The 15,765-nt window shown below is 50.2% G+C and overlaps 4 protein-coding genes across 4 annotated transcripts; 3 read left to right on the forward strand and 1 right to left on the reverse strand.

Moving 5' to 3' along the window:
- Positions 1-180: 180 nt before the first annotated feature.
- Positions 181-4,853, reverse strand: PtA15_8A698 (uncharacterized protein; the record flags this gene model as incomplete). Its single annotated transcript, XM_053172153.1, has 4 exons — positions 181-2,606; positions 2,761-2,940; positions 3,036-3,482; positions 3,569-4,853. The coding sequence occupies 4 exons, from the start codon at positions 4,851-4,853 to the stop codon at positions 181-183; spliced, it is 4,338 nt and encodes a 1,445-aa protein (XP_053023346.1).
- A 191-nt stretch (positions 4,854-5,044) lies between these two features.
- PtA15_8A699 (uncharacterized protein) lies at positions 5,045-5,357 on the forward strand (the record flags this gene model as incomplete). The annotated part of the gene is made up of 2 exons (XM_053172154.1): positions 5,045-5,137; positions 5,229-5,357. The coding sequence occupies 2 exons, from the start codon at positions 5,045-5,047 to the stop codon at positions 5,355-5,357; spliced, it is 222 nt and encodes a 73-aa protein (XP_053023347.1).
- A 361-nt stretch (positions 5,358-5,718) lies between these two features.
- Positions 5,719-6,100, forward strand: PtA15_8A700 (uncharacterized protein; the record flags this gene model as incomplete). Its single annotated transcript, XM_053172157.1, has 2 exons — positions 5,719-5,796; positions 5,882-6,100. 2 exons carry the CDS (start codon positions 5,719-5,721, stop codon positions 6,098-6,100), a joined length of 297 nt encoding a protein of 98 aa, XP_053023348.1.
- Positions 6,101-6,624: 524 nt separating this feature from the next.
- PtA15_8A701 (uncharacterized protein) lies at positions 6,625-8,099 on the forward strand (the record flags this gene model as incomplete). Its single annotated transcript, XM_053172158.1, has 4 exons — positions 6,625-6,902; positions 6,989-7,713; positions 7,788-7,883; positions 7,969-8,099. 4 exons carry the CDS (start codon positions 6,625-6,627, stop codon positions 8,097-8,099), a joined length of 1,230 nt encoding a protein of 409 aa, XP_053023349.1.
- Between the last annotated feature and the right edge of the window lie 7,666 nt (positions 8,100-15,765).

A 15,765-nucleotide genomic window follows, 5' to 3' on the forward strand; every position in this document is an offset into this window, starting at 1 on the left:
TTTCAAGCTTTTTCATTCTGAGGAGGTGAGACTAGTTACAAAAGCTAATTAACACATACTCGCTAACCAAGAAAAAAAAAGAAGAGAAATGTTTATATCAGGGATGGACTCCTGCGTATGTACATGAGAATCATACAAGCAAGAAGAAGAAAAAAAAAAAAAGATAATAAGAGCACAAGGCTAAGGCGGGGGACGAATGTGAGAAGTCGCAGCAACTGAGGTAGGAGTGGTTAAAGAGGTGCCGAACCGAGGAGGACAGAGCGGGGAAGAAGAGTACTGAAGCGAGCTGCGGAGACTCTTGACTTTCTTTTGGCCGTTAGGCGGAGGACAAGAGCGGCGAGGATCGGGAGATGAATGAGGGGACTGGGTTTCGAAGTGAGAGGTTGAGCGAAGCCCGTTAGATCGGACTCCCTGGCTTCCGGATTCGATCATTTGCTTCGACTCTTCTTGGTCGTCACTGGGGATCGTTTCTAGTGATTGGTTTAGTTGACTCATAGGCTTGGGGCCTCCTAAGCTGAATCGTTCTAGCTGTGAAATCGGACGGAATGATTGCGAGCGATCCCCGTTTTGTCCATTCGCTCCTGTTGCCGGATTCGATGATTGGGTCTCGTCTTGATCATCTGTCTCTCTTTTATCTGATGGCGCCAGACGTTCGACACAAGCTTCCAAGTCTTTAATTGCTATCCTCTGGATTTTGGTGACCTCTTCAAGATCCTTAACTTCCACGTTGAGACGTCTGATCTGGACAGCTTGGGCTCGAGCTTTCACATTTGCAAGCTCGAGTCGACTGCGTAGATCTTCGTTTTGTTGGGAAAAGGATTGGATGAGCTCGTCATTCTTCTTGTCGGAAATTTTATGCTGTTTCTGGAGTTTATTGAGAGCTTCCTTAGCCAATCTGGACTCTGCTTGGGCTTGAGCCAACTCCTGCTTCTGGCGATCCGAGAATTTCTGGTAGAGTAATCGGGCAGGCTGTTTCTCTTCTGTTGCTAGCAAAGTCTGGAGTGATTTAACTTTGGTGTTCAGTTGATCGACTTCCTGCTGAGAGTTCATTAACTGCACCCGTTGTCCCGTCATCTCTACATCTTGCTTCCAGAGTCGATTTTTCAACTCTGCCGCCGTCTCCTTCTGTTTGGTCATTTCAGCTTGGACCAATCGATTGGCTTCGAGTGTGTCCATTAACTCCGTTCGTTGTTTGGCCATCTCTGCATCTTGCTCCAGGAGACGATTTTTCAACTCGGCCGCCGTCTTCTTCTCTTTCGTCAATTCAGCTTGGAGTAATCGATCGGCTTCGAGTGTGCCCATTAACTGCGCTCGTTGCTTGGTCATCTCTAAATCTTGCCTCAACAGTCGACTTTTCAACTCTTCTATAGCCTTCTTCTCTTTCGCCAATTCGGCTTGGAGCAATCGATCGGTTTCGAGTGTGTCCTGTAGCTGCGTTCGTTGTCTAGTCATCTCTACATCTTGCTTCTGGAGTCGACTTTTCAACTCTTCTGCCGTCTCCTTCTCTTTCGTCAATTCAGCTTGGACTAATCGACTGGCTTCAAGTGTGCCCGTCAACTGCGCTCGTTGTTTGGTCATCTCTGTATCTTGCTCCAGGAGTCGATTTCTCAACTCTTCCACTGTCTCCTTCTCCTTCTTCAAGTCAGCTTGGATCTCTGATTTTTGACGTCTTGTATCCTCTTCTTCAGGGATCCGGGATTCAAGAAGAGCGTTGACTTCAAGGGCACCTTTCAATAACGTGCGCAGCCCTGCAACAGACCTCTGAAGCTCTTCTTTGCTCATCTGGCTCGCATCATCCATGGCGGTGTCGTTCGAAAGAGGCTCGACTTGACTGTGGTCTTTAGCTGTGTCAGTTTCGGTCGAAAGAGGCTCAACTTGGCGAGTTCCTTCGTCGGGGAGATGAGGTTCTGGATGCATGTCACTTGAATTGCTGGTCACTGGAGGCAGTTCAGCATCGTCTTGAATTCCAGCCGGAAGAGCATCAGTTGGACGAGAGGGGGACGGAGCTTGTTTTTCCGGGGGCTGGCATTCGTCTTGGTTGGCCATTGGGCTGTTGACACGTACAGACGAGTCGGGCGCGGTTTGAGGCTTTTGAGGCTGAGCATTTTGGGGAGAACATGATTGATGTTCAGCGGAGTCTTGGAGTGGACGCGACGGCTCAGTTGGGGCAGAAGGTGACGGATGCACATCTGGATATTCTTGAGTTGCGCGCGATGGCCTAGTTTGTGGAGAACGCGATTGATGTTCATTGGGGTCTTGGGATAAATCCTCTTGGGTGGGATGGGAGGGCTCGGTTTGAGGAGAACGTAGTCGATGTTGATCTGGGTCTTGGGATTCATCTTCTTGGGTTGGATGCGGGGGCTCGGTTCGAGGCGAAGATGTTCGATGCACATCGGGGTCTTGAGATTGATCTTCTTGGGTTGGCCGCAACGGCTCAGTTTGTTGATGAGAAGGTGATCGATGCTGGTGGGGTTCTTGGGATGGAAGCGAATGGTCGGGCGAAGGCAAGCGTGGTGGATGTTCCTTGGGGTATTGGGATGACTGCGAAGACTCAGGCTCCCGATTAGTTTTGGTATCCTTTGAGCCGGACTTCGGTGGGTATCGGACTGGGCGTTTGTGGTTGAAAAAATGTAGAAACATGGAGAAAAAAAAAGAGGGGGATAGAGGGGGAGGGAGAGAAAGAGAGAAGAGAGAAGAAGGTTCTGATGAGAAACATATGGAAGAAATGTCTATATGAGCATATCGGGTTAATTGACTTACAAATCATGCCTTCAAGCGCCTTGCGAACTGTTTCATCGTCCCATCTGATCCCATACTTCGGTGGGCTCATTTCAAGCCATAAATTGATCGACCCGGTTTCTGTTCTCTCGAGTTCAAAGCCCAAGGCGTTCGACAGATTGTATTGAGTTCGCAGTGCGTCGATATCGTTTGCGGGATCCGCTAAAAGAGAGAAATTTAAATGGATACACAAAAGCTCATCAGGATCTGCTGGGTTTGATAGGTCTAGGGCTTTGCGAGCTGTACATCCAACTTACCAAGATAAGAAAGCGGATCGGCGATGAATTTAATGATGACTTGTTTATCGACCGGGTCGATATTGCTCTTGGATATGTAACGGCTGATTCTTAGGAGATGTTCCGGGTCGTCGTAATCATTGAGACTAGCGATCAGCTCGGCCGTTTCAGCATCAGGTTCGTAGTTCTGTTGGCGATGTGAGGCGGGCTGATTAACTGGAGAAGCCAGCGGGGATGGTGATTTAGGCGTGTTAGCCTGGCCGAGGTTCAAGTATTTGTCCTCGACCTCGTGACTGTGGTGGCTCGATGAGTCGTTGGAAAATAGGTCGAGGATGTTGCCTTGGGCTTCTGAGGTATCCTGGGTATGTAGTACTACAGCCGGGTCATCTAGTGGCTGCGCATCCGCAGCGGATTGGGGTGGGTCTTGGGTCGGAGAAGAAGATGCGAGCTGGAGACGAGTGGGATCGGCTAAGATTATTATGGCAAGTCAGTTTATATTTGTTTGTATGGGAAATTAGAGAAGAAATGAAAGGCTTGAAAAAAAAAAAACATACCACAAGGTTTGGATTTAGATTGAGTATTCTGGTTTGCCTCGTCAGGTTCGTCATCCGATTGAGTCTCAGGAAGGACTTTCCGTTTCAGTTTTTGTGGTGAGTTGGACTGATTAGGTTTAGGGTGTGCCTCGTCAGGTTCGTCATCCGATTGAGTCTCAGGAATGACTTTCCGTTTCAGTTTTTGTGGTGATTTGGACTGATTAGGTTTAGGGTTTGCCTCGTCAGGTTCGTCATCCGACTGAGTCTCAGGAATGACTTTCCGTTTCAGTTTTTGTGGTGAGTTGGACTGGTTAGGTTTAGGGTGTGCCTCGTCAGGTTCGTCATCCGATTGAGTCTCAGGAAGGACTTTCCGTTTCAGTTTTTGTGGTGAGTTGGACTGATTAGGTTTAGGGTTTGCCTCGTCAGGTTCGTCATCCGATTGAGTCTCAGGAATGACTTTCCGCTTCAGTTTCTGTGGTGAGTTGGACTGATTAGGTTTAGGGTTTGCCTCGTCAGGTTCGTCATCCGATTGAGTCTCGGGAATGACTTTCGGCTTCAGTTTTTGTGGTGAGTTGGACTGGGTGGCTCTCTGGTTTTCATTATCAGGTTCTTCATCAGATTGACTCCCGGGGATGACTGTACGCTTCGATTTCTGGGATGGGTTGAGCTGATTAGTTTTCTGTTTTCCTTTTGCGGGTGCTTCATCCGATTGAATCTCAGGAATGAGTGCCTGCATCAGTTTTGTTTGAGCAGCAGCATTCTGTTTGTCGTTGTCAGGTTCGTCATCGGATTGGGTCTCGGGGATGACCGTCCGCTTGAGTTTTTGGGATGAGTTGAGTTGAGCGGGGGATTGCTGATTGTCGTGTGGCGAGGGTTGATGGATGGAGGGGAGCTTGGAGGGGAGGGGACTGAATGGGGTGGGAGCCTCCTCGGTCTTCCTTCTCTTGTTCCTCGAGTTCGGGGTGCTTGATGGGGTGCTAGGGGTGGAGTGTTCGGCAAGCGAGAGGCGCGTGCTCCTGCGAGTTTTCTCGGCGGCTTTTGAGGTTGATTGGTTGCTTGACCAGTATGAGATCGATTCGGATCGGTAGCTGTTCCGGCCCGAGCTCCGTCGCTTCCGCTTCTTCTTCTTCCCCTTCCAGTCGTCGACCAGGAGTTCGTTGGCCAGTGCTTTTGGCTCCCATGTCGGCTTCCACGGTTTTTCGGTCTCAGGGTCGATCCCGGCCCATCGGATGTAGTACCGTCCGCCGCGTTCCTTCAAGATCTCGATTGCCTCATATTCGGTCTCTTGGGACGATGACTCGGCCATTTTTGTTGCGTTTGGGGTGGTGGTGGGTTGGGGATGTATTTGTGTAAATATGCGCGGTGGTCATCTGAGAAGGGGAGAAAGAGACAAGCGATATCCGATCCGGAGACCCGCTGCGCCACCCACAACCACATTGTATTCAGGATGTCCTGATGACTTGGCCCTGGAGACATCCACATAAATATGACCAGTCGATGCAGCTCATACAAACACGCAAGAAGGGCATGGTCCACGTTTCCACGATCGATCCATCCTGTCACCCAGCCACGGACCAACAGGCGGACGGAGTCTGCGAAGCCGAAGAGCCTTTGAGGAGCCCTGGACGCGTCAAATGACCGGCGTGAAGCCACGCCAGCTCACGATTGCACTGCACCACAGTACCGACCGGCAGCCTCAGGGCACTTGGTAACTGTGATGTACACGGATGTTGGCGAGTCGTACCAGGATAACACCAGCAGTGATATTGTCGCCAGGCAGGATATCCTTCGGCAAGTCCGGGCCCCTTAACTCCTTCCACCCGGCACCCTGCACACGTTTTTGTAGCTGTCCCATGACTCATACCCTCTCATATGTACCGTGGAGAGGCCGAGTGGGGCATAAAGGCAATTCATCATCATATGCAGCGGCAATGCGGCATTAATCAAGATTCCAAGAACTAGGCTGGGAATGGTATGGGTGGCTGTGCAAGCCTAGGCAGCTTGACGTGGGAGGGGAGCAGCGATGACTGTCCTATAAATACGGCACACTCCGCTGGCTCTGGCGTGGCCCTACCCCAACAGACACCCCCCATTTCGGTCTCACCCACACAAATCCGCTCGAAATCCAGTCTCCACACAACCCTTTCGACACCCTTTCAATCCCGGCTCAGATGTCTTCCCGCTCGCTGCTGTTGATCGTCCCATTTCTGCTGGCGCTTTGGGTAGCCAATGCCAGTGCAAGTAACCTGGTGAGTGCAGCAGACATCCACATACATCCCGTTACTTGAATTTTCGCAGCTCCAAGAAGAGAGACTCAGGGTGTTTGCTTTCCAGGCCGATGCGAAGTACATCTGTGTCGGCAAGCAATCAAAGGGCTACTTGAATTCCCAGGGACAATTCGTTTCGGCTGTCGATGGCTCGGTCAGCGGAAAATGCCAGTGCTACGAAGGCACTCCTCCCCGAATGGCCTGTGAAGCTGAGAACCAAATCAAGCACAGCCCATTGCCGGCTGTTGGCGACGTCTTCTGCAGCACCACCGACAGCTGTACTTAAACCGGCTCGTCTTCACACACCCGACCCGCTCTTCTTCGACGGCCCTACATACCTCTTCAAATCACATCTGGCGCTCGGGTCCATGTCTTGCTCCCCCACTATCCCTGAACTTGTATGCCATGAAAGAGAAACCGGATCTATGTTGTGCTTTAGTCCGCAGCTTTTTCTAAACGGTATACACATGTCTATCGTCGTCGATGTTTGATTGAGCCATCCATGTTTGTTGTGGAAGTCTGTAAAGGCCCCTTACACTCACCCCCTCGCCAAAAGGTATTCCAAACGCATCAAACCATTTCCCGGTGGTTCCTTGTTGAGATGCTGGCTCAACCGGTCTCCAGTCTGAGTCAGTTCAAGGATGCACATAATTATGTATCTATGTACCCTTCCAGCTTATCTGCAGTCGAAGGATGTACATAAGACGGGCAGGGTCAAGGTTAAAGTGAGGGTTTAGGAGGAAGGCTTCGGCGAGCCCATTGATCAGGCGAGCGGCCAAGAACGACCATAAACGACCTGCAATATTCCCAATGACCCTAGCACGCCACGGCCTTTCATCCATCACCCGGAAGAGCGCCTCGGATGTGGTGATTGTCAGTGCGTTGAGGACGGCCATCGGACGCGCCGGGAAAGGCGGGTTCAAAGACAGCTATCCCGAGGAGCTCCTGGCCCACGTGCTCGCTGCCAGCCGACAGAGACTGAAAGCGATGGGCGTCCACGCTGGCCAGGTCCAAGACATCGCCGTCGGTACGGTCTTGATGGAGCTCGGTGGGGCCAAGAGTGGCCGACTTGCCGCCCTCCATGCTGGGTAAGTCCGCTCCACACCGCATCACCATATTCCATTGGACTTCTTCCAGCCAGATCTGGGGCACACTCATCCAAAATGCCTTCCAGTTATCCATACCAGACCACCTTCCGGACCGTCAATCGACAATGTTCATCGTCCCTTCAAGCCCTGACGGATATGGCCGCGACGATCGATTCGGGAGCGATCGATTGCGGGATAGCAGCGGGGACGGAATCGATGACGCGCAACTACGGCAGTCGTGCGATCCCCACCGATCTTTCCCCCGCTCTCAGCTCGAGCCCGGTCCAAGAGGCACGCGACTGTCTCCTACCGATGGGTCTGACAAGTGAGGCCGTCGCTGAGAAGTACGGGATCGGCCGGGCGGCTCTCGACGAATTCTCGCTCTCGAGCCATCTCAAGGCTTCTGCGGCCATGGAGGGCGGGCTCTTTGAGGAGGAGATCGTGCCGATCGAGGTCGACTACATCACCCAGGAAGGCGCAAAGGTGAAGAAGACTGTCTCGAAAGATGAGGGCGTCCGGCCCGGACTCACGCTCGAGAAACTCAACGCCCTCAAACCTGCTTTCAAACCAGACGGTCGCAGCACTGCTGGCAATTCTTCTCAAATCAGCGACGGAGCCTCGGCCATCACGTTGATGCGGCGATCGTTGGCCGACCAGCTGGGCCTCAAACCGCTCGCCAAATTCGTCGGCAGCAATGTGGTCGGCGTGCCTCCACATATCATGGGTGTCGGACCGGCTTTCTCGACCCCCGTCTTACTAAAGCGCTTCGGGCTTGAGGTTGGTGATGTTGATCTATTTGAACTGAACGAAGGTAACTTTCACTTGGTTAAGCTTACAATTTGGCCATAGACCCACTTCACACTAACATATCTCTACCGCACGTAGCCTTTGCTTCTCAAGCGTTGATGACCATCGAACACCTCAACCTTGACATGGCCAAAGTGAACCCTAAAGGTGGTGCGATAGCCATCGGCCATCCTCGTGAGTTCCTCTCCGATGACAATTTACGATCCATCAGAACTGACCTTAGAAGCATTAATCAATCTGCTTGTTTATACCGGAACAGTTGGCGCAACAGGTGGAAGACTGGTCAGCTCACTCATCCATGAGCTGCGTCGAACCGAGAAGAGGATCGGCGTGGCCACTCTATGCTGTGGCACTGGGTTCGGAAAGTCGTCCCTATTTGTTGCCGAGTGAACCCTACACGCTGCGTACGTCACATCCATGATCTCGAGAGGAGACTGGAAGGATTGAGATCAGATCTCATAAAGCCTTTAGCTGCCCCATTTGATCAGAGTATACTCGCGACTGTCTTCACTGGCAGAAAATATCAATTCTCTACCCGCTTGAATATCACTTGAAGAGCATATACATATTTTTGTATACATTTTATCTCGATTGTTTCTATTTTGCTATTGATCTTGATCTCTCTCCTGAGTTTTGTAAGTTGTGATGATCATATCTATGTCCTCAACTCCTCAAATGAAAGATAAAAAGTAAGAACCCTTGGGGAACCGCAAGAAAGGTGACTGCAAATTCTAAAAAAGGAAACCTTATCTTTATTCCCTCACGCAAGGAATTGTCGTGTCTTCCTGCCAATAGCATGTAGCTATAAGAAGAAAGCTTGCAGTCTTGTGATCTGAGGCCAATACTCCAAGTGTATTTACTCATTTTTCATCAAGGCAGCCAGGATAGGAGATTGCAATTATGTTTCTTGCTACAGTCTTTTGAATATTTTCCTATGGAAATGATCTATAAACATATCATGGCCGGCATGCCGGCATAATTGGCTGGGTTGAGTGCATCCCAGTAATTGGGATGTACCCAACCAACTTAGGTACGTTGGATTTCTACATACTGGATTGGTTGTGATCAACCAACATTGAATTGGTTGAATGCATCCTAGTAACAGTTGAACTGGGATGACCTCAACCCAGCCAACGATGCTGGCAGTTCTGAAGACATCCAAAAACAAAGCTCACAAGTATTAAAACTACAGAATGGGGCAACAAACCTCTGTTGTACGTCTACAAGCGCACCTAGAGAGCTCGGTGGGCGAATAAATAGCATTTTTGCTAGATTCGGCCACGGCGGCCCACGCTGAGAGCTGTGTTATGGCCTGGTGTTATACCTCTCCGGGGGAGAGTTGATGCCCGCTACGATCGTGTAGTCGGGTGGTACCTTTTCTTCCTTCCCCGGGGCTTTTACAAGCTGAGGTATACGGATTCATGTGTTATCATCAGACTCTTTGTGAGGATGGGCCAGGAGTGGATGACTTCCCGTCATATCTGAGACCCTTCCAGTTGATGATATAGACCCGAAAAGTTTAGATTTTTGCAGGGAAATCTAGCTTTTCGAGCTTCAGATCACTTCTGGGAGGCCCTCAGATCTCGAAGGGAAGTCACCCAGTCTGTTGCTCTTTCACGAAACATTCTGATTGGGATGTGGATTTGTGTACAACATTGGTTGTCGTCTATTGTCTTTTCTAGAATGCTTGGTTTTTTTCCACAAATTCTGGTTTTGTTATGCACTTAGCCTAAAATCACAGTTTGCAGCAAACTTTGGGCAAACCTTGCATTCAAGGTTATTTAAGCACATGCACAAAAAAATCATCACCCAACTTTAAAGAAACTTTGATATTTACTTCTGCCTGGGATGACAACCCAGCCCTCTGTCGGCCCCTTCCTGGCCCCCATACTGGCAGAGGGCAGCAGTCAATGGTCATGGGCACTGGATGAAGGGGTATGAAAGGTACTCCGGTTCAGAATATGAACTCGGTTTTTCTCTAACCCAACTCGTAGACCACCTACTGGAGGATGTTGGCTCTGGGGGTGGATTTGGCCTTGGGCCTTATCTGACATCTGTCAAGATGCCGCATGCGGAGGGATATGAAAAATGTGGCATTTCCCTCGTATAAGATGCCTCAGGCAAATGGGAACTGGGCGGAACAGTCCCGTCGCGGTCAGTCTCGGCACTGACGAATCCGGCTCCAAATCTCGGTGAGGTAATTGCATAGATAGATGTACTAACCTGGGCGGAACAGTCCCGTCGCGGTCAGTCTTGGCACTGACGAATCCGGCTCCAAATCTCGGTGAGGAAAAGAGACTGGAGCCGGGCGCGGGTCCGACCAGGTTATGTAGTCTAAACCTAACCGGTTGATGATGACTAAGCACCGGTTAGGTTTAGCTCTAAGTACATGATTATGCTACAATTTTGTTTATGTAATCTTGGCACCGTTGACTCCGCCAGAGGTACTCTAACACCCCCCCCCAAGATTACAAAAACTACCGGCTCACACCTAGCTGTTCCAGCGCTGCCGTCATTTTTGTCGGTCCCAAGCGCTTTGTGAGCACATCCGCCAGTTGGTTATGAGTACTGGTCCACGAGACATTGATGTGATTTTCTCTGATTAAGTCATTCACGAAATAAAAGGCTCGCCGGAGGTATTTTGTTTTTTTCTTTGAGGTGTTGTCTGTCGCAATGAGTATAGCGGCCTCATTGTCGCAGTGCATTGATAGCTTGGGACTGACTCCGATCTCTTCGAAAATGTTGAGTAAGTGAGCCAGTTGCTGAGCTCCTTCTGAAAGCGCAAGGTACTCAGCCGCGCAAGTTGACATCGCCACAACGGTTTGCCGCCTAGACCCCCATGCCACACTGTTTCCACCATGCGTGAGGAGATAACCCGTTGTCGACCGCTCGTGTTCGCCGCCCCAATTTGCGTCCGTCCAAAGATCCATGTCGCCGTTCCCTGCCCTGTACACAAGGGCCTTGTCCGCCGTCCGTCCCAAATATCCGATTAACCAGTCGAGCGCCTTCCAATGTTCCTCTGATGGTGCCGCCGAAAACCGCGCCAATAAATTGACCCCATAAGATATATCCGGCCTTGTACCGCATGCAAGGTACATGAGAGAGCCAATCACCGACCTATATTCAGTTTGATCAATAGGATCTCCGGAAAAAGTTTCAAGATCAGATTCAGGTAATGGGCAGTGATGGGGTAGAGTCTTCCGGTGGTAGGTCGCAACGATTTGTTTAGCCATGAGTGATTGAGCAAGGCGGAGATGGGGACCATCCCAGGTGAATTCGATACCGACGAGCCGCCGAACATCTTCAGACCATTTAATTTCAAGTTGCTTCTCCATTCCATTCCTCAAGTCAGACAGTAATCTTTTATCCGAGGACACCGCGAAGCCATTGTCGACGTGAAGCCAAATAATGATGAAATGGCCTGCGCGCCAAAAGAGGTACAAGGAGGGTTCAATTTCACTGGCCTCGAAACCAAGTGATTCAACCGTTTGCTGAAAGAATTTCCACCAGCAGCAGGCTGCTTGCTTGGTGCCGTAAAGTGCTTTCTTGAGGCGCATGACCTTACCCTTGAGTGAGGGAGTGATCTCAACCGGAGGTTGTATATACACCTCTTCCTCAATTGGGCTGTACAGGTAAGCGGAGCTCACATCAAAAGTTGCCGTGTGGAGTCGATTTGAGATTGCCAGGGAAATGAGCAGGCGGAGTGTGTTGAGAGAGGCTGTCGGCGCGTAGGTCTTGTTATAGTCTTGTCCCATTTGTTGATTAAAACCTTTTGCGACATAACGAGCACGGTACTTATCTATTGAGCCGTCCGGTTTTTGTTTGATCAAGAAAACCCAGCGTGCACCGAGTGCTTTGCAGGCCTTTGGAGGGTTGGTTGGGACCCAGACTTCCAACTGACCGAATTTAAGCATTTCATACTCTGCCGCCTCCCGCCATAGATGAGCATCGGGTCCGGCTAGAGCTTGCTTGATTGTTTTTGGCAAGTTGTGTTCCTCATCAGTCGACAAAAGAGATAGCTGTCGTCGTTCCTCCTCCGCGATTTCAGCTGTCTTCTCTTCTCCCAGACGCAGCATGATTTGTTTCAAAATCAAATCCACTTGATGTTCAGTGGGTTCTGGTACTGCGACTAGGTCCGGCGCTGTTTTCGTTGAGGTCTTTTGAACCGGCAATTTCTGAAAATCTGGAAAATTCACGGAGCTTGAATGAACCATTCTTCTTTCGTTGGGAACCCAAAACAGCCATCCGGTGCCAGACGCTGGATACCCAAGCAGTTGACCTTCACGTGCGCGCTTGTCAAGTTTCTTCCGCTGCTCCTTCGGGATGTGTATTATTGCTCTTGCTCCAAAGGGGAATAGAGTTGCAGCAATTGGTTTAACCTTGTAAAGCAGTTCGAGAGGCGTCTTGTCTTTAGTCCTACTGTTAGGCATCCTGTTATGGAGATGCGCAGCCGTCGAATACGCAAAACTCCACCACTTGCTGGATAACTCACTTGAGTGCAGCATGGTGCGAGCCATATCGCCAAGAGTTCGGTTGACTCACTCAGCTTCTCCATTCTGTTCCGGTGAATAAGGAGTAACAGGTGCTAGTGTCGTACCAATTGCCTCCAGTTGGGGCTTAAGGCTTTTGGTGTATTCGAGGGCGTTGTCACAGCGCAGGTAGGTTGGCACTTTTCCAAGGGCAGTCTTGAGGTGTCGAATCCATCCCATTATCTTCTCTGGTACGTCGCTCCTATTTTGCATTGGCGCGCAGAAGGTGTAGGTGCTTGCATGATCTCTCAGGGTCACGAGGTACTGGCAACCGTTGATGTCCAGGTTGAGTGGGCCGATAACATCTGAGACACAAAAATCGAGGGGCTCATCGCGAGGAATCTGAGTCTCCATCCCCAATGTCTTCTTGTCAAGGCTCTTTGACCTTGCACACTGCTCACAGAAGAAAGACTTCCAGTTTACTTTCACCTCCGGGTAGTTGAGACGGAGGAAGTGTTTTACCACTTCGTCGGAGACGTGGCCAAGGCGGATATGCCATATGTATGGGTCAAAGGATGGTAATTGAGAAACCTTCTTTGATTGCAAAATAGCACTAGTCTTAAGAGACCAACAATAGTTATGGAATACAGTCGCATAGCTATTGTTACAAGGATCGATCAACGTCGCCTGAGTCCCGTCATAGTTCAACTTCCACCCCGAAGACAGCAAGCGGCCAGTGGAGAGAATAATCCCATCAACGCCTGGACAGTGGTAGACATTTTCAATCTTCAGCGGTCCCGTTGGCGTAGGTATTGTCACACTTCCAATTTCGGAGACCGAGACATTGCAATCGGAGACAGCCAAGTAGAAGGTGTGAGGATTAGTCAGCTTCTTCTTGACTTTGAACAGTGGTGAGTCGCCGCTTACGTGGGCCGAGGCACCAGAGTCGAGGAGAACCCCATCAGAGACGTCAGGGATGTTGACTTGACGTAAACGGTTGCCTTCAGGGCGAGGGGGCGGGCGATATTTCGAGTTCTTCTCATTGTAGTCGGCGTCTGGCGGACTGATTTTTCCAGTGGCAACGTCTTTCCAGAAGTGACAGCAGTCGGCGTACCAATGGCCGTCTTCGCCGCAGTAAATACAATGACTGCCGTGCTTTTTCACAAGAGATTCCGACTGCCCTTTTCCTTTGAAGTGAGTCGCTTTTTCAAGGGAGAGGGTTGTCGGTTGGCGGGCTGGCTGCGCTACTGCTCTTTGTTGAGGGGCCACATAGCGCGGTTGGTGTTGAAGCGCCTGGATACGGTCCAGATCCATGGCCATCGGGTCGGGAACACTAGGCAGCAAAGTTGGCATCGGACCGCCCGTCTTGTTACGCAGCTTGTTGGAGGCGAACTGCAATATCGTCATCACATCATCGAAGGGCGGGGCCTCCTTCTCATTGAGCTGTTGGCTGATAGTGAATTCGAAGGTCATCGGTTCAACGCCGATCGGTGGTTTGAAGTGGGATTGAAGGAAGATTCCGAGAGCTTCATCCCAGGTGATTTTGAGTTCACTGAGTTCGGACTTGAGTTTTGCCCAGACCGACAACGTCGCATCCGAAGCAGGCAAGGGATCGTTGACCAGTTGGACAAGCTGGTTCAGGAGTTCGATCTTGCGGCGTTGGTCAGATCGAGAACATTTGGTTCGAAGCAACTCAAAGATTTCTTTTGGGGACGACATCTTCGAGGCATCAATAATGTCGCCAAGGGTGTCGACAATAGTGTTGCACATCAGACTTGCGACTGTCAACGCTTCCTCCACAGATAAGAGGGCGAAGTTGTCCAGCTTGGTAGTAAAAGGCTCTTGGCGGACAAGGATGTGACAGAGAGTTCGATCGATTGCGGCTTCCCACGATGGGAAGTTCGTTCCTTCATAGGCCAGAACGGGTTTGCGAGGATTGAGTTGATGATGAACCTGCATTGGCTTGTTCAAGAAATTGTCCATGATCATTTCTTGACGAGTTCGAGAGCGGGTGACGACCAGAACTTGGGCTGGTTGAGCTTGCGCTTGGTTGAGGCGCAGGCTGGCGATTTCTTCACGAAGCTCTTGGAAGAGCTGTTTCGCCTGGGCCGGGGTGATGTCTTGGTCCATGTCGTCGCTGGATGAAGGGGATGAGGGGAAAGTAAAAGAGTTGGACAGGGGGTTTTGTGATGTGGAGGGTTGGTTGAGGAGGGTTGATCTTCGTTTTTCAATCTCAGATTCACGATTCTTCTTCTTCAATTCTTCGGTAACTTCTTTGTAACGTTCCTTCTTCTTATCAATCCAATTCATCCAGGATCCGAACTTAGGAGCGGGGAGACGAACAGCGCAGCGAGCAGGCTTTTAACCTATAAGATGCCTCAGGCAAATGGGAACTGGGCGGAACAGTCCCGTCGCGGTCAGTCTCGGCACTGACGAATCCGGCTCCAAATCTCGGTGAGGTAATTGCATAGATAGATGTACTAACCTGGGCGGAACAGTCCCGTCGCGGTCAGTCTCGGCACTGACGAATCCGGCTCCAAATCTCGGTGAGGAAAAGAGACTGGAGCCGGGCGCGGGTCCGACCAGGTTATGTAGTCTAAACCTAACCGGTTGATGATGACTAAGCACCGGTTAGGTTTAGCTCTAAGTACATGATTATGCTACAATGTTGTTTATGTAATCTTGGCACCGTTGACTCCGCCAGAGGTACTCTAACACACCTCGGTCGACGAAACGAGAAATTTTGAGAAATCATCCAAGCTTTAAGGAAAAGACAATAAGTGAAAACTGAAAGGCCCAGTTGAAAAACCTTCGAATATCCCCCCCCCCCCTCCGCAAATTGCCTGAACACCTATCCACCTGATCAAGACCCAGGTAAGGGATTTGTTGCGAAGTGTCCTCTCCTCTGGCGGTTTTGCCGGCGACACAAGTTCCGCTGTTTGTGCTTGAGTTACGACGTCGATCAACATATTGATCTTCTGCCCGCTGTTCCACATGTGAGCTTCAGCTCCATAACCACTTGCTTTAATCAAGCACCAGTCTTCCAACCATGTCCACCGACACCGAGAAGAGACATCCTAATCGGGGTGCACACTGTTGCGGGGCCAGAACCCCACGCGCTTGTTTTGATTTTGGGGAAATATTTGGCTGTCGAGCGACAGCCGATTCCATCAATATACCCACAAGACTTGGATGATCTTTCTTGTTGCCATAAATCACTACCTAACCTTCTCGTGACGAGGTAAAGAAATCTGCCTGACCCGAAATTCTTTTGCGCATCCACTTGCCACACTTCCACTTTCAACCCCAGCTTTACGTGATCTCCTTTTGGCGCTTTGGCTGGATCACAAATTTTCTTAATCCACAATCCAACATTATCAACAGATTTTCTTAATCCACGATCTATCTTTATTATGCAATTAACTGTTCTCGTCGCTTCCCTTGCTTTCTGCACTGGTCAGTTTCTTCTACCACTTACTCTGCTGTCTTGGGGGATTCCCAGCTACTGAAATTTCTTAATTCACGAGGTTTAGGTGTCTTTGCCAACCCTGCACCCGAGAAGACTAAGGCTCAGTAAGGCCATGATG

Source organism: Puccinia triticina, chromosome 8A (assembly GCF_026914185.1).
Source record: "Puccinia triticina chromosome 8A, complete sequence".
In the NCBI taxonomy this organism is placed as follows: domain Eukaryota; kingdom Fungi; phylum Basidiomycota; class Pucciniomycetes; order Pucciniales; family Pucciniaceae; genus Puccinia; species Puccinia triticina.